Below are 17,890 nucleotides of genomic sequence, written 5' to 3' on the forward strand. Positions count from 1 at the left end.
CTGGCTCCAAGAATAACATTTTATTGAAAGTTAGAGAGAAAACTATGGAAATGCAAGGTAGATTGTGTTCCTTAACTTCAACAAACACACTGCTGTTAAGACGCGCTGGTCAGGGAGGCTCTATACCTGGCCCTGAGTTTCTGTTGCTCTAAGCCCTACTTTTAATGTTCACTTCTTTCAGAACTTTCGTTGCTTGTTCCCTAATAATAATAATCCTTGCATTTAATATAGTGATTTTCACATCTTCTAGACATCTCAAAGTGCTTGGGACGCTTTGAGAAATAATCAGAAATGCATAATAAATCCACGAGTTTTGCTGACACTGGTGCAATTTCAACCCTGGGGCAGTTACCGTTATGTGGATGTCCAGGGCGTATCTGTATTTTTAACTACAAACTTTACAAGAAGCAAAACTTGTTACTGTATTCAAATGGTGAATACCTGTTCTTTAATTGAAAGCGTCCTGAATCGATAAAGTTTATATTCCTCTGAAAATTGAATAATCACACAAGGCAACTATTATTGTCAAATAGTAAAATTCCTTGCATTTGATATAGCGACTTATGTCGTTGAGACATCTCAAAGTGATTCACAGAATATATTGACTGTATTTTGTGGGCGAAACGAGGCAGGCAATCGCGCACAACAGTGTCCAACAAACAGTCGCAGTTTGAGGTACCATTATTTGGTTTGAGACATTATTACCCGATCTGACAATCGATTAAACAACCGGGTTCCTTCGTACTGCTGGATAAACAGAAGTGTGTGGATTAAGGAAACTTGGCCTAAGGTTTCGGCTGCCCGGGAATAGAACTCGGGTCCTCTCGCTAAATACTACGTTATGGAACTCCATAGATACATATCTGCACATACATATTTTAATTGTAGTGTATACGTAATTTAGGTTTTTTTTTATCTTAGCTGCAGAATTTTAAAGATGTAAAACTATCTTCATGTCAGCCAGGCTCAGTTGGAAGCACTTACCTCCAAACTTGAAGACTTTGAAGTCACATAGTCCAGGCTAAAACTCCAGTGGAGTGTTGGATGTGCTGTCCTTCGGACAAGGGGTTATAGAAGACCTACCTGTTTAGGTGGACGTTTCAGTTTCTTGGCACAATTCAAAAAGAGACGGCACTTTCTCTTGATATTCTGGTCAACAATCACCCAAATAAGATTGAGCATTCACTACATGTCTGATTATAGGATTGCTGTGCTCAAATTGGCTGCCACATTTGCAGACAAATAGGCACTTGACTTTTCAATAAATCCTGTGAAGCTCTTTGAGACTTTCTGCTGATGTGAAAGATCCCGTATTGATTGCAAGGATTATTATACATTTTATCTCCCACAAAATATACAATCAATTCACTTTATTCTGTGAAGGACTTTGAGACGTCTCAAAGACGTCTTGATAAGGCGCTATATCAAATGCACGGAGTATTATTATTGCACAAGTAAATTCACTTATCAAAGAATTCCTTACAAGATTATTGTTTTCTGAACTACATTTTTCAACTGAACAATCTTATGAATTATGAATGTCAAACTTAAATGTATTTGTGTTTAAGATGAAGACTACGAAACAGCTGTTAAAAGACTCAATGGAAGGTTGTATCCGGGTGATCAAAAGAAGTCTCAAGCAGATACAGGTTTGCAATTGTGAAAATTGCCTGCTTACGAATTGCAAATGAGGTGTACTTTTTAAACAAATGTTTTTACTTTAAGATGAATTATTGTAAACTATTGATATGTTCTTATTTTTGGGGGATTTAACCAGATGTCTGACATGTGTGGGACAACTTGTCCCCATAGTATTCAACCCAGACAGTTCCACATATATTCCACCCTCGCATCCAAATTTCCTTATGGAATATGCATGCTCTTTACAGCAGCAGACGCAGGTTGGCAAAACCAAAGGCTTAGAGAACCCAGAGTGCAATGGGGTATTGCTACAACAACAACAACTGGGATTTATATAGCGCCCTTCATGCTGGACTGCGTCTCAGAGCGCTTTACAGTAACAGATCCTGGGATTGAGCCAGGGGGAGGGGGGGGGGAAGGTGACCAAAGGTGCGGTCGAAAAGAAAGGTCTTCAGCAGAGACCTGAAAATGGGAAGGGAGTGAGGAAGGCTGTTCCAGAGTGGGGGGAGGAGGTGACCATAAGCATGGTTGAACAATCTAAAAATAGCTAAAACCACTTAGCTTGCCATTGAGGCCACTGTTTGCCGAGTTTCCCATTATGTGTTCAGCTAGGACCACTTTGGCTTGCAAGATTAACAGAAATGGAGTGGGAAGAATTCCTGCTCTCAAGGACTAGTCGGCCCTTCCATGGTCTACCCTTCCATGTTCTACCCAAGAGCCAGGCTGGCGGGTCTGTCATCAGCATTGACACTGAGTACTACAGAACCCGGTTTGGGAATCAGACTGTTGAGACTCTCACAGAGGATTGACTTGATTCCGACATTTTGCCAAGCATGCCACCTTGGAATCAGCGCCTAAGAGACACTGCTTAGCTCCCCCCACAATGTGTATATTCACTAGTTGGTCAGGGTCTCCAATTGCTCAAGTTAGGTTGTTATTGTTGCTATTGCATCTGGGTGAGAGAGCAGCAAGAGTCTTCAGTGGCGGGTACATACATATTTTAAACAATAAATGTCTTTGTTATCGTTTACAAATGCTGAATATTTTTCACTCATTTCTAATTATTCATTTTTCTAAATCCTAGAAACTGATCGGTTCAGTGGACTTTTGAGTTCAGATGAGCAAAGGGAGCAATCGAATCCAGATGAGTCAAATCAGCCAGAGCTTTCTGAAAATGGTAGATTTTAAATGCTTAATTTCCATTGTTCTGCTTTAAAATCTGTTAAATGATTTTAATTCACAGTATTTTCTTTCAGCGGAAGAAATCTTAGACACTGTTGGTGGATGTCTGCGTTCAGATGATACCAGGGAGCAAGATTCTTCAGCGGGTATATATTTTGAAGTTGTGGTGGGGTTTTGATGGTGCAATTTGTGATTTGAATTTTAATGATGCAGTCTTGGTACCCATTTGGGTTGACTGCGGTTATAAATGCATGGTTTTGATGGTTAGCTGTAAGTTCATGGTTCAATTTTATTTGAAACTTTGATGTGTGTAGCTCCATGGCTGGTAAGATATTATTTGATCTGCTGATACTGCCCGATTAAATTCTAATTGTAGTCTCCTACAGGAATTTAGCCCCAGTTGTGTTTTACCACAAGTTTTAGTGGTTCACTTGTATAGATTTCTATTCTACTGTTTTGTCCAAAAAGGATGACTAGTAGCAATAGATAGTAAGGTTACATGCTTCTCATCGGAATCAAAGAATTGTTTAAACAATGAACTTCTCTTTATAGCGAATCTAATTGGAACTACTGCAGTAGGGGATGATGACTGTATCCTTGTATGGGAGAAATTGCCCACTGCTGAGGAAAAGTCAAAGGCTGAAAGATTGAAGCTTCCTCCAACCTTCTTTTGTGGAAATGGCAGCGACACTGAAGGGGAGAAAGAAGAGCAGGAAGACTTTGAGACAGAGATGAGAAAAATTAGAGATTGTCAGGTAAGAATTTTAAGAAATTTTCATTGTAATGATTTAAGTATCATGGATGAAATCTTATGTAATTGTTTGAAGTTGTATTTTACCTTCATATTGTATTGAAACTCCCAATGATCAATGCTGCCCCTAATGAATATACAGTATTTACATTTTGCTCCAACTGTTCACAAGTGCTGATTTTTAAATTGATTGGGTGGCAAACATTTAACCTACTAATATACCCTGATTAGTAGTAGATGGGGGTATTTACAGTTTAATGTGATGCTAGTCTTGAAACATTTGTTTTGTTCTATTCTCAATTGAACAGTTGTTGAAAAGGAAGCAATTAGTAATAACCAGGGTGTAGAATGTTCTTGTCTTAATCAGGAAAATTTGGACTGAACTGCTCTGTTTTATTAGCACGAATCACAGGACAACATGATTAGCAGTTCCACTGATATGACTTCAACAGACGATGTCAGTGGTCAGTTCAGCTATGTACTGTCTACTGACTCAGAGGCTGGGCCAAGCTCCTCAACAGAACTCGTAATTAAGACCGAGCTCCATGCTACCCATGAAAACAGGCCCATTGACTTGTCAACTAAAAAGGATGAGGAGCCAGACTCTACAACTCAAGGTACAAAAGGGTTGGTGAATGCAAGAAAGTTATTTTTAATTGATCTTGTGGTTTGCATTTGAAGTATAGCAACCCTCCAAATTTTTCAAGGGGAACCTAACTTGGTGACGGGGTGGCAGGACTTCTCATTTTTTGGGGATTCTTCAGGAGTTCATAGTGTGAGTTATTGTTTGGAAACCTGCCTGGACCTGATATGGTGTGGCTGTTGGGGACCAGGATTGATTGTAATATAGTTCTTGAAACTTTGTCAGTGGACAGGTGTATATTTGTCTAAATATAAATTTATATAGTCTAGCTAGGGAGCAGTTCCATGGCAGTTGGTTTCTCTCCGGTACATGACCCAAGTGATATTTCATGTGTCGGCCTTGGCAGTGAGTGTCGGCAGCCCACTCAACTGTAGAGGAAATCACAGCAGAGCTTAATTTTTTCGCATGAATGCTGCAAAGTACGCACATAACCACTGAGGTCTGTTTTCTCCTTCCCTGATCCTGGGAAGGCTGAGCCCAAAGTAGCCTCTTCATGCAATTCTGTCTGAGAGCAGCAAACTTAGTACAGATTGAGAATCGACGCAATGAGCTGGGTTTGGGTGAGGGGTTGGGAGAAAGGCTATCGTGTCATCCGGTTGCTGCTCCTGTTGCTTTCTGTGCCTCACAATACACAATAGCTTGAGTAAGTTAGTTTGTGGGTTGCCGTTTCCTGCATGCAGCAATCTGATTCAATGTCCTACGTACATCCACAAGGCACCTGCCTTATACACAAATTAGTGTTGCAATATAGTGCTATAATGGGATTCTGCTGTAGTGAGGTAATATCCAATCTTTACTGTGCAGCTAATCCATGCTATTCCTAACCTCAGAAAATTTCCATAATGCGATTTACGTATGTGATATCTGAGTATGCATTTTGTTTCTTCTCCAGGAAAGATCACATTTGGATTCGATGCTCCTTCAGGATTTTCTTTTGCAGAGTTAGCAGAAAAGGGTGGAGAAGAATATGCATTTGGAAATAAAGGTAAAATCTTAACGAGTCTGACCCTGACACCTAAAGATAAACTGACTGTATGATGCAGCCTTGTTATAATGCAAAATAGGCTCAGCAATATTCAAGGCCTGTATATAATTTAGAATTCATCATCCCTGTAGATTTTGTTTATCTTGTTTGTGGCCTTTTATGCTTTTGTGACCGTCCGTCAACGGGTCTTGGCAGATTGTGTATTGAAATGTTACTGGAAAACTACTTTGACTTATTAAGCTAGCTGGTGCATTTCCATTCAGTACTAACATTCTTTTGAAACAGATTCAAATTTCAAATGGCCGGGTATTGGAGGAACTGTGTTTAGTTCACCTGTGATGTCAACTCGTGGAGGTGGAGATGAAGTTGATGATTCTGATGTGGTAACGAATGAAGATATCCACTTTGAGCCAATAATTTCCTACCTGAGGTAAGATTCATCTGGAAATCCACTGTCAATTATTTAGTGTAGGAGAATTTCTAGAATCCATCATGTTGGCTAAATAAGTTCCATGAAAATTCATCTGAGCCAAATACTTGTGTTTTACATTTAGAAGCTAAGGTTATTATTAGGCACCTCTGTCATTGCAAAAATGTTCCTTAGTTTTCTTAAATTTGTAGCACCAGTTCCGATTTTGTCATTACTTTATTAGGACAGGATGTAGTAGAATCTCCATATCGTACAGTTTACACTTTGTCATTCAGGTCATTCAGAACTCTGCAGCTCGTGTACTGTCCCGCACCAGGCTTCGGGACCACATCACTCCCACCCTCGCTCGCCTCCACTGGCTCCCCATCCCCCAGAGGATTGATTTCAAGATCCTCATCCTCACCTACAAGGCCATTCATGGCCTTGCTCCCTCCTACCTCTCCAACCTACTAACCCCCTACCTACCTGCCCGTACCCTCCGTTCCTCTGGCTCCGGTCTGCTCCACGTCCCCCGCCCCAACCGCCCTACTATCGGTGGTCGGGCCTTCAGCCTCTCAGCCCCCAGGCTCTGGAACTCCATCCCCCAGTGCCTTCGCCTTGCTTCCTCCCTTTCCTCCTTCAAGGCCGGTCTCAAAACCTTTCTCTTTGACCGTGCCTTCAGCTCCCCTCTCGACTCTCTTCCTCCTCCTCGCTCCCTCCCTTCCCTCCCCTCACCCTGACCATTTCCCCCCTCCTCTCTCCCTCCCTTCCCTCCCCTCACCCTGACCATTTCCCCCTGCTCGGGTCATGACCCAACTGTGCAGCGCCTTGGGACGTCCTCCTGACGTGAAAGGCGCTCTATAAATGGAATCTTGTTGTTGTTGTTGTTGTGCAGTTTTACACTGATTAGCATAAAAAATTCAACAGTTCCAAACACATTGCAGTTGGCATGGTGAAAATATATATATTTTTTTTCAAAATGCACTTTGCATTTATAAAATGGAATTTAGCGTTTCTGGCATTGAGGAGTTTGCTTATAACACATACGCAGTATAATCTCAATTCCGAGGTGTTATTCAGTAATATGGGCTTCAACCCCTGCTACCAAAATCACCTGTTTTTTAGGTTATGTATCACTCCTAGACCAAGCAAATTATACAATACTAGCTGTACTTGTTGCAGCTTCGCTTGCAAACAAAGGATCCGATATGGAATGTAGATTGACACACAGGCGGACATTTCATTTAGACATTATACTCAGCTGGGCGGATTCAGTGGGAGGAGGACTTTAATATATTTTTTCTCTCTCTCTGTCTTTTTCTCTCTCTCCCTCAGTTTCTCAATGGCTCTATCTCTCTCCGTCGAGGTCTCACTTGGTCGACCGAGGTCTCTCCCACGAAACACACAGTCACTACACTTTATAATTTTGTCTCTCTCGCAGTCTGTCTGTCTCTGTCTGCTGCACTTTTTGGATCCACATGACTGAGGTGGTGTAATTGGAGCTGTACACCACACGGGTTTGTAGGAAATGTGGAATTACTTTAGATATAAAATCCATTTCCCAGCATTATTGGAACTCAACTTGAGCAGGTGGAAATAAATAAAACCATTAATTTGCATATTTTATAAAGTAGCAATTGTAAAGAAAATGGGAAAAATCTCCCAAATTTTGGACCATGGTAGTTTTCTTAGTCTCCATATAATAATCTTGCTTTTGATCTAGTACCTATCAAACCATGAGACATCACAAAGCCCTTCACTGTAAAACGGTGTGACTATATTTCATGGGTGAACGTAGCAGACAATTTTGCACGCAGTAATAACAACAAATTGCATTTATGTATAGTGCCCTCTATGCTGGGCGCAACCCAGAGCGCTTAACAATGGTGGAGCCCGATGCCAAGCCAGGAGGAGTGGGAAGGTGACCATAGGCCCAGTCAAAGAGGAAGGTCTTCAGCCGCAACCTTAAAATGGGGAAAGGGTGCCAGGTGAAGAGATTGAGGGAGGGAGTTCAATTGCTCGGGGGCTTAGTGGCTGAAGGCACAACCCCCGATGGTGGAGCAGAGGATTTGAGGTGTAAGGGTTAATTTGTTTTCATGACACTGCGGTGAAGTAAGGACTGATAGAAATATTGTACAATTAATCAAGGTTTATTAATTCAGATTAATAATCGTTATAAGTAATTAAAATAATACATCTAATTATGCTCGCGTATCCATGTATTCTGTAGTTTACGACGATTTAAGTTGACCAAACCATTTTTGGCGGGAGAGATAGAGAAGCAATGTCCAATTTAATGACCCATTTGAATCCAAATAGAAGTCCTCAAAAGGTATCCAAGTATTGTTGTATGGTTTCCAGTTCAATATCACCCAAAATTATCCAGGTATTATTGTACAGTTAGTGCTTAAATCGTAGTCTTGATCTTCTTTCTTTAGAAGCTGGAATATGGTTCGCGACTCCCAAGTTCCAATTTCTTCCTTTCACCTATTGTCTTTTGTAAGATGGTTCGTTTGTAAAAACAAATGCAACACAGCTCTCCAGCTGCAGACCATTTTTCCATGAGAAAATGACTGATAAGGAATGAAAACAGTTCGTTGTTTATATACAGTCTTTTGTTTCTCTTCCTTGAGCAAGGATCTTCTTCGAAGCTAGTCACATCCAGCTTCCCTCCCTCATATGAGATTGATCATATGTTTCATATCGCCAATATAATTTGAGATTATTTAACACATTAATTATTACAGTGGAACGAGAAGGAGGCCGGAGCCAGTAGAGCAGAGGCAATTGGTAGTGCTGTGAGGAGAAGGAGGTTGGAGAGATAATGGGGTGCCAAAGAGTGAAGGATTTAATCACTAGAATGAGGATCTTGAAGTTGATCCTCTCTGTGATGGAGCCAAGTGGAGTTTGGCAAGGACTGGGGTAATCTGGGTGCGGATTTAGTGCGGGTGAGAATGCGGGTGGCGGAGTTTTGGATGAGTTGAATTTGTGAATAGTGGAGGAGGAGAGGAGGACGTTTGCGTACATAGCATAAGAACATAAATGCTAGACAAAAAAAGACCAAGCTCCATCTAGTTGGTCCAGATTGGGTGATCGCATTGCCAAACACCTAAGTTCCATCCCCAAGTGCAACCCTGAGCTTCCGGTCGCTTGCCATTTTAATTCTCCTTCCTGCTTCCTCTCTGTCCATGGCCTCCGATTGCTGTTTGAACGAAGCTCAACGCAAGCTCGAAGAACAGCACTTAATCCACCTCCTGGGCACCTTACAGCCCTCTGGCCTCAACGTTGATTTCAACCATTCCAGACCTGAGCCAGAGCTCCCATCTTCTCTCAGCCTTCCCTCCCCCCCATAACCATTAACACATCCTCTGTTTCTTAGATGCATCTGTTTATATGTATAATCCCCCTAATTGCCTTTTGTCTTGCACTATCAACACTTCCAATCTCATCATCTTCTGTCCTCCATCTAAAAATTTGATTTTCTTTGTCTTTCTTTCCCTCATTTTCCTCTCCATGGATGCTGCCTGACCTGCTGCATGTTCCCAGCGACTTGTGTGTTTATACTAGATTCCAGCATCTGCAGTACTTTGCCTTCTCTCCCCAAGGTTTAAGATCCCATTCAAAGGACAGCGCCCCTGACAATGGACTACACGCTTGGTACTGCATTTGAACCATAGACTATATGGATTCCAAGTTCCGATACAGGGCTTGAACCCACAACCTTCTGACTCAGAAGTTGAGTGCTAACAACTGATTCAGGCTGGCACCTGATTTGTTTAATATTAAAGGTATTTTTGTACCCTGATCACTGTCATTCATTCAGGTTGGTAAAAGAATAAATATCAAAGATTCTGCCAGGTAATTGAGGTCTAACTAAAGAAGAAAATTTAGTTGCAGGAAAATCTTGTTTGAACAAAACACCACTTATGACAAATAATAATCCTTGCATTTCCAGAAGTCTCAAAGCACTTCACAAAATATTCTGCAAAGTAAATTGACTATTTAATATTTTATTAAATAATATAAAGTGATGAATGCTATTAATTTTCCTAGATTGAAACAAAGTCTGGTGAAGAGGAAGAGGAAATCCTATTTAAGGAGCGAGTTAAACTATATCGATGGGACAGAGATGTCTCTCAGTGGAAAGAACGAGGTGTTGGTGATCTGAAGCTCCTCTATCACTCACAGAAACATTGTTATCGAGTTCTAATGAGGAGGGAGCAAGTTTTAAAAGTCTGTGCAAACCACGTCATTACTGAGGAAATGGAGCTTATACCATTGAATACTTCAAACCATGCATTTGTTTGGACTGCAGCAGATTATACTGGTAAGTTTGTCCATTATTTTACAGTAGCACAATTTAGAAAAGGGAGTATCAGTGATCATAAAACAATGTGGACTTAGTCAAATGAAGAATCTTAATATTGTGTGTAGGTTCTTGAGTCCCGTGGAAGATAAATTGCTTAAAAGTGCAAGAGTGGGTAAATACAGGTGTATTCAAATGTGTCTAAATCTCAGTTGTTGTTTCCTTGATGTCTCTTGTGAGTCCACCCCTTGTCTCATTCCAACTCGCAGCTAGGGAGCAAGCCCCTCATTGTCCAACACCTTGGGTCAACCTCCTGACATGAATAAATGAAATAAATATAGTATAAATGCAATTTATTGTTGAAGTAACGTGCATCATGCAAATACATACCATTTATCTGAACATGAAAAACACCATGTTCAAATGCATCAACTTTGGGTAATTAATTGAAGAAAGGTGGTATTATTTGAACAATTCCGATTGGAAATTACAGCATGTTATTAAACAGAAATAACACTGCTATTGGACTCNTTTTTTTGCAGATGGTGAAGCCAAAGTAGAACAGTTTGCTGCCCGATTTAAAACTCCGGAATTGGCAGCTACTTACAAGAAGAAATTTGAAGAATGTCGAAAAGCCCTTTCAGAGCTTCTGACCCCTCAGGAATCCTATGTAATGACATTGTCATTTGCGAGCAATCCCGTTGTATATTTTGATGTACGTACTGATCATGAGATTTTGGGGAAAATTACTATGGAACTTCTGGCAAATATTGTTCCCCGAACAGCTGAAAACTTCAGGGCACTTTGTACTGGAGAGAAAGGATTTGGATTCAAAAACTCAACATTTCACAGGGTTTTTCCAGAATTCGTGTGCCAGGTAATTAAAAAATCTTTTCCCCATTTTTAAAATTCCGTATCCCTATATTGACGTAGTGTGTTGCATTAAAACGTAATGAAAAAATACTCTTATTTCAGGGTGGTGATATAACGAAACATAATGGAACTGGTGGAAAATCCATTTATGGTGAACAGTTTGAAGATGAAAACTTTGTCGTGAGACACACTTGTCCTGGTTTGTTGTCGATGGTAAATTGTGGCCAAAACACCAACAATTCACAGTTCTTCATTACTCTGAGGAAAGCAGAACAATTAGATTTTAAGAATGTAGCTTTTGGTTATGTAAAGGATGGCATGGATGTTGTGAGGAAAATTGAATCATTTGGGTCAAAAGATGGCACAACAAGTAAAGCAATTGTAATAACTGATTGTGGACAAACATCATAATTGGAGAATATCTGCCATTGCTCCTTGTTATCTAGAAATCTTGCTTTAAGGCTTAAACAATATAATATTGGATAGAGCCACCATGTAATACTGTACTGGTCCTGATCTCTAGGTGTACAAATTATATTTGACTGCTGATAGCTGTTGAATCGTTTTGTTACGTATTTGGAATTTTGCATGTTTCTGAATAAAAGCTCGACTCAACCCGGTCTACAAACATTTATCTTAGATATGTCATGAGTTATTTTGCTGCACCAATAGTTGCTGTCAAACTTTGAAGGAGAGTTTTTTTAAAAAAAACAATTGGAATCAGTGTTGAGAAAATTTCTTGTCATTACATTAAACTTCTAAAGAGCTTGAAATGTAACCTATTTTTTATGCTTTCTATTTGTGAATTAATGCACTATTTAATGACTGGTTTCCAGGACCAAAACAGGATGGTGGCCAATTACTGGGTGTTTTTCACAAGATTTTGCATGTGCTCACCATTTTAAGATTTAGTGCAACAATACTTAAATCTTTACTGAAAGTCTTATTACCAGTCCATTTCTATCTGAGTTAATTCTGTTAAGATGGAAAATGCTGACGTTTGGAGAAATTTTTAACCCAATTTCTGTAATATTTGATAGTTTGTCATATTTTACTGGCTCTGTAACTAATTTGGCAATTTTAAATTCCAACACTTATGCAACTTTAATAAATATTTATAACTCAGAATGTGGTAACTATTAATTTTAGCAGTTTTTCTATTACTTTTGGGCTTGAACAGAAGAGGTGTTCTCATGTCTGTATCTAACATGGAACTGCAGTGCTTTTACACTAGTAAGATGCATACAATTTCAAGTAGGGTAATTTTTTAAGAGACCATGTTCCTTGTGAACACAGTAACGTCATTGGTTCCATGATTCTTCCTTAATGTCTTCCATGAAATATTGCTCAAATTTTTAAAAAAATTATTGAAAGCAATATCTTGTTGAACTTTTTTAAGTTATCATCCATGATTTATTATGTGCTATTTCATAAGTTAAAATTGTGAAGTTCACTTTTTTATCATATGAATGTGGATATGGAAAGTGAGCACCTGTGTGTAAGAAACAAGTTGCATTTGCAAAAAAAAATGCATTTGATAATAGCCTCTTTGCCAAAATGTCTCAAAGCATTTCACAGCTAATTGCTGTCAACTTCATTTGAGGGCAAACAAATCAATTTGTAGCTGTAATATTCACATGGCCTTGACCAATTTCAAAGGCATGTCTTTCTGAGTATTATCATGGGATCAGTTCGGATTACGTGTTCTTTAAATGTTTTTGATCAGCCAGGTGTCTTGATACATGCGGAAGCTAATCACGATGCTTAAGAGTCTCCAAAGGGAGTTTCCTGCATCCCAATTGCATATGGAGTTGTGTATTGAACAAAAGGCAAAATACTGCAGCAAAAGGAAATCTGAAATAAAAACAGAAGTCGCTGGAAACACTCAGCAGGCCAGGCAGCATCTTTGGCGAGAGGAAAGTGATGTAACTTTACAGTTGATCTTTGTCAGAACTCTTTATTTTAACACCTTTTATTTGGAGGAAGTGAGTGAAGTTACAAGAAAAGTTCAACGTGAGAACAAGTTCAGCCAGGCGGAGAAGGGTGATGGTGGATGGAGACTGGTTGGGCCGCTGTTCCAGGAAGTAGGCTCTTCCTGCAGGCTCTCCTGTGCGAGATGGAGGCGTGTTCATTGTAAAAAGGAGACGGCCAGGAAAGTGTAATTGGTTGAAATGATGGAGGGGTCAATTGTTGCGGATGCAGGTGAGTAGAGACTGGACAAGAGGGAATAAATAAAATCTAGGTGAGAGGAAGTAAGTTCTGTGGGGCAGGACCAGGCTGAAATGATAGGTCTACCGGATATTTCTGTTTTGGGATCTTGGGAAAGAAGCAGAGGCTGTGCAAGGTTGGGGGACTATAAGGTTGGACGCTGTGAGGTTGGGGGGGACATCTCCAGAGGAGATGAGGTTAGTGACAGTCTGGGAGATGATGGCTTGCGTTCAGTAGTGGGGTCATGGTCCGGAGTTGTCAGAGAGTTGTCTTGTCGTTCATCCATCGCAAGGCAAGGTCCTTTCGCAACATCCCCTCCCTTGTCAGCGGGCATGATTATGATGTCAGGGTTGGACATGAGAACGTGGAATGCAGCAAGTTCAGCAGGAGAATGATTTGAGTGGGGAGTGGAGAAACTGACACGGCCAATATCACACCAGCAGTTCTCAATGAACAGATCAGGGGAGAATAGAAGGCCTGAGGGAGGAATACCGGTGGAATGGGAACTCTGAAGACAAGAAAAGGGGTCTGCTGTGTGAGGGGAAGCCTCCTAACCAAACGAGGTGAAGGGGCGGAAGAAGAGCTCAGCAACATGTTGAGCTCAAAATTTATTGGGGGTGCAAGGGCATGAAGCTAAGGCCTTTGCTAAGGATGGATTGTTTGGGATCAGAGTGGGGAAGGTCAGAAGGGTTAGTGAAAATATGACAAAGGGTGGGATTGGAGGGAGGGATGGGGTCAGAAGAAGAGTAAGGATTAGGAGAAGGGTTGGCATCCAAGAGTCGTTGGAGCTTGCGGTCCTTACCATCTAAAAGTAAGACAACAAATCTATTGTTAAATTACCGAATGAGGCGAAGGATGAAATGGAACTGAGGCTTAGGACAGCTCTGAAATAAAGTGAAACGCAAAATACTGCAGATGCTGGAAATCTGAAACAAGATTTGCCCTGCCTCCCCTTTCTGTTAGTCTTGAAAACCTCTCCCTTCCAACATCCACCAGTTCTGACGAAGGGTCTTGGACCCGAAACGTTGATCCACTTTCCTTTCTCTATCTACTGTATGAACTGCTGAGTGTTCCCAATGATTTTTGTTTCTGAAATAAAGTGAGTGGGTGTGGCTGAAGAGAAAGGTCAAGAGCATACATGTGTCATCGCATGGTGTAGAGGGTAGATCTCATGAGGCGGCGAGAGCAGTGGTTAGAATAACGCTGAGTTTCACGGAGGTATCTGATCATGTGTGGATATTAGCAGGAAGGGTGGAATTTAAGCTGGAATCCATAAAGAATGAGTTTCCACGTGACTTCTGTTTTTATTTCAGATTTCCAGTTTCTGCAGTATTTTGCCTATTTAATTCCCTGCCCCTTCTCTTCCAGGAATGCCTACCTTGAAGAAGTTCTGTTCTCTTCGTGACTTTAGTTTTTCCCTTGTCCCTGGTTCACCGTCTATGCTGTTTCCCTTTTTATGTTCGCTAAAACTCACTTTCAAAGCCACATCTCTTTTCTCAGCAACTGTCTCAGGCTCTGAGCTGCTTGTCCAGCTGGTAGGATCATACTACTGGTTAGGGCTTTGGCTTACAGGGTTAGCAACAACTTGCACTTGTATAGCACTACCCACGCAGGCTAGCGTCTTAGAGAACTAAGCAGTGGCGGAGCCTGACTCCAAGCCAGTGGGGGGAGGTGGCCATAAGCACGGTCAAAGAGGAAAGTTTTCAGGCGGAACTTGGAAAAAGGGGAGAGAGAGGGCAAGGCGGAGGGATTCAGGGAGAGTGTTCCAGAGTTTCGGGGCGCAGTAGCAGAAAGCGCAACCTCCTATGATGGGGTGGAGAGTGTGAGTGATGAGCAGGAGGCTGGTGCCAGTTGAGCGGAGGTGCCGTGTGGTGGATTAGGGAGTGAGGAAGTCGGAGAGTGAAGGAGATTGGAGAATGAAGAGATTTGAATATGAATGTGAGAATCTTGAAGTTGATCTGTTTGGTGATGGGGAGCCAGTGGAGCCTGGCCAGAACTAGTGAGATGTAGGTACAGAGTTTGGTCCGGGTAAGTATGTGGGCAGCAGAGTTCTGAATGAGCTGGATCTTTTGAATAGTGCAGCTGGGGAGACCGGCGAAGAGTGCATTTGAGTAATCCAGGCCGGAGGTGACAAACGCATGCACGAGGGTTTTGGTTGCATTTGGGGTAAGGTATGGTCGGAGGAGGGCAATGTGGCAGAGGTGGAAGAAGGAGGTCTTGGTCAGTGACTGGATTTGGGGGAGGAAGGACAGCTGGGGGTCAAACTGGATGCCTAGATTGCTTCACGTCCCTGCCTTGCCCGCTTCACCATTGGTGGGCGGAGCTTCAGCCTCTCTGCCCCTACCCTCTGGAACTCCATCCCACAGTCCCTCCGCCTCGCCCCCACCCCTCCTTGTCCCTCGCCTCCCTCAAGACCCATGTCAAGACCCTCCTCTTTGACCGTGCCTTCGATCAGCCTCTTTCCCCACCGTTCCCTCCACCCATCCCGATCCCCAGCTCTGGTCCAAAACACTGATTGTCCAGCGCCTTGGGATGTCCTCCCGACGTGAAAGACGCTATACAAATGTAATTGTGTTGTTTTTGATCGTGCTTACGCCTGGCTCAGGAACCAGATTAGAGACAGCCACAGAGGCTCGACTCTGATGTCCCATTGCCAAACATGTCACCCTCGAGCCAATTCAGCTACATGGAGAGCCTGCTTACCTTTCCCTCCTCCCCAGGAGGACCTAAATCAACATAAAATCTTTTAAACTTCAATGACGTGATATAAACAGGATATTGGCATTCTGAAGTGATGGGCTTCTATTTCCCATACAATGCTGGGACACAGCGCAAGCTCTGAGAGTCTCACCTCGGAGTGAGGACAGGCAGGGACTGAAGCCGGCGGAATCCACACGCCGACTGACAGACAACAGTGGGTTAGATACAGGAAGCCTTTTACCTGCTCCATGTTATAGTGCATCTCCACACTAGTGTTTGTGTATACTCCATCACTCTCCTGTTACGCTGTGTGACTGTCTCTACTCTGACTCGCATTATACACCGTGTGACTATCTTTTTATCCTGCGACTCCCACTTTCCTGTTGCGCTCTGTAACTCTCTCTCTTCCTCCTCTCTTTCCATTATACTGTGTGTGACTGTACAAAGAGAGAAACAAATAGAAAAAGTAATCTCTCGGGGAAAAAAAAATGAATGCGGTCACTCCTGTCCGCGACTGGTGGCGGGACCCTGCTTCGCGCAATTGGCCGCCGTGTTTCGCCCTCGAAATATGCAGTCAGTTCACTTTACGGCGCATCCTGCAAGCGCTGTGAGACGTCCGGAAGGCGCGATATGGCGCAATATCAAATGCAACGATTATTATTATTATTTGTAAGTGAGAGACCTGAGTTCAATTCCCGGCAGGTCAGGGCGAAACCTTGGGCAAGTTTCCTTACTCCACACAGAGCCTAATAATAATCCCTCCAAAACCAAAAACAATAATAAATTGGTCATTTTCAATCTACGACTGTTTGTGGGACATTGTTGTGGGCAATTGGCTGACGCGTTCGCCCACAAATATACAGTCAATTCACTTTACAGTGTGTTCTGTGAAGCGCTTTGGGACGTCCTCCCGACGTGAAAAGCGCTATATCAAATGCAAGGATTATTATTATTATTATCGCTTCTTATCATCATGTCCTTGGCCCCGCTGAGTGCCTGTCACTCCCAGTGATTGACAGCAGAGGGCGCTGGCCCCACCCCCTCCCACCCCACCCCCTCTTGACCCTTGAACCGCCGCGTTGTGTTTCCGCTGAAAACGGCTCCAGATTTGAACCGTCTCCAGGGCGACGCGGCGGCGGTGGCGGTTGTCGGGGGCCCGGGAGCTGCTGCGGCGGTGGGGCGGGCGGGCGGCGGTGGGGCGGTGGGTCGGGCGGGGGTGGGGTGGGGTATAAGTTGACGGCAGGAGCACATTTGGTCGAGATGGGAAGTCAGGAGGAGCCGAACACCCACCGTCTTGTGGAGCGGCTGAAGCGCAGGGCCCTGACAGAGCGCGGCCGGGGCTCGGCGCTGGCGCTGCTCGGCGGGGCTCAGGTAAGGAAAGGTCCACCAGCAACAGGAGGCCGTCCCCGCCACCCGGTCAGGGCGGGGCCGAGGCTCCGCTCCCGTTACAATCGGTCAGAAGCAGATGTTGATCAGAGGCTCAGAGCTCGGGCCCGTTCACACCGCGGGGGGGGGGGGGGAGGGGGGGATATCATAGCGGTTTTTAAGGTGGGGAAGGTTCCAGATAACGCAGACCGCGATGAGCTGCTTTTGTGGAGTCCTGTGGATCAGTGGTTAAGAGCACTCGCTTTGCAAGTGAGAGACCCGAGTTCAATTCCCGGCAGGTCAGAGCCAAACCCCGGGCAAGTTTCCTTACTCCACACAGAGCCTAATAATAACCCCTCCAAAAACCACAAAACAATAATAAAAATTGGTCATTTTCAATCTCCGACTGTTTGTGGGACATTGCTGTGCGCCATCGGCTGCCGCGTTCGCCCACAAATATACAGTCGATTCACTTTCCAGTGTGTTCTGTGAAGCGCTTTGGGACGTCCTCCCGACGTGTAAAGCGCTCTTATCAAATGCAAGGATTATTATTATTATTATTATTATTATCCTCTCCAGACCAGTAGGACATCGAGCACGCGGCCCGCAATTTGAAAGTAGATTCAGAACAAATCTGCGGAGATGCTACTTGCGCGAGCGAGCAGCAACCGCGTGGAACCGGGGCCCCCTTGAGAGGCAGCGGAAGCAGAAAGTGTTCGACAGATTACTTCTAGGAAACAAAATCTTGGGGTACAATGTATCTAAAAATAAAATAAAAAGACCCAGCAGGAAGTAGGAGCCCGGTTGTTAGTCGATTGGCGGAACGC

At 43.0% G+C, this 17,890-nt stretch overlaps 3 protein-coding genes across 10 annotated transcripts in view; all 3 read left to right on the plus strand.

Moving 5' to 3' along the window:
- ranbp2 (RAN binding protein 2) overlaps positions 1–9,850 on the plus strand; it is a 40,389-nt gene extending 30,539 nt beyond the window's left edge. For all 4 annotated transcript variants that reach the window (XM_007904416.2, XM_007904417.2, XM_007904418.2 and 1 more), the window contains 8 exons: positions 1,569–1,649; positions 2,726–2,818; positions 2,898–2,969; positions 3,376–3,578; positions 3,975–4,191; positions 5,110–5,202; positions 5,488–5,632; positions 9,665–9,850. In XM_007904416.2, the coding sequence (XP_007902607.2) occupies positions 1,569–1,649; positions 2,726–2,818; positions 2,898–2,969; positions 3,376–3,578; positions 3,975–4,191; positions 5,110–5,202; positions 5,488–5,632; positions 9,665–9,779 (1,019 nt within the window). In that variant the 3' untranslated portion in view covers positions 9,780–9,850. The remainder of the gene's footprint in view (positions 1–1,568; positions 1,650–2,725; positions 2,819–2,897; positions 2,970–3,375; positions 3,579–3,974; positions 4,192–5,109; positions 5,203–5,487; positions 5,633–9,664) is intronic.
- A 24-nt stretch (positions 9,851–9,874) lies between these two features.
- Positions 9,875–11,201, plus strand: LOC121848897 (peptidyl-prolyl cis-trans isomerase A-like). Its single transcript, XM_042334415.1, has 3 exons — positions 9,875–9,938; positions 10,460–10,794; positions 10,893–11,201. The coding sequence occupies exons 1-3, from the start codon at positions 9,875–9,877 to the stop codon at positions 11,199–11,201; spliced, it is 708 nt and encodes a 235-aa protein (XP_042190349.1).
- Positions 11,202–16,907: 5,706 nt separating this feature from the next.
- LOC103185759 (coiled-coil domain-containing protein 138) overlaps positions 16,908–17,890 on the plus strand; it is a 37,520-nt gene continuing 36,537 nt past the window's right edge. For all 5 annotated transcript variants that reach the window (XM_007904421.2, XM_007904423.2, XM_042334589.1 and 2 more), the window contains exon 1: positions 16,908–17,069. In XM_007904421.2, the coding sequence (XP_007902612.1) occupies positions 16,959–17,069 (111 nt within the window). In that variant the 5' untranslated portion in view covers positions 16,908–16,958. The remainder of the gene's footprint in view (positions 17,070–17,890) is intronic.

This window comes from Callorhinchus milii, unplaced genomic scaffold (genome assembly GCF_018977255.1).
Source record: "Callorhinchus milii isolate IMCB2004 unplaced genomic scaffold, IMCB_Cmil_1.0 Scaffold4, whole genome shotgun sequence".
In the NCBI taxonomy this organism is placed as follows: domain Eukaryota; kingdom Metazoa; phylum Chordata; class Chondrichthyes; order Chimaeriformes; family Callorhinchidae; genus Callorhinchus; species Callorhinchus milii.

Coding starts and splice junctions, on each gene's coding strand:
- LOC121848897 (XM_042334415.1), top strand. CDS start 9,875: ATGGAGCTTATACCATTGAATACTTCAAACCATGCATTTGTTTGGACT. Junction 10,795..10,892: donor TTCCAGAATTCGTGTGCCAG/GTAATTAAAAAA, acceptor CTCTTATTTCAG/GGTGGTGATATAACGAAACA.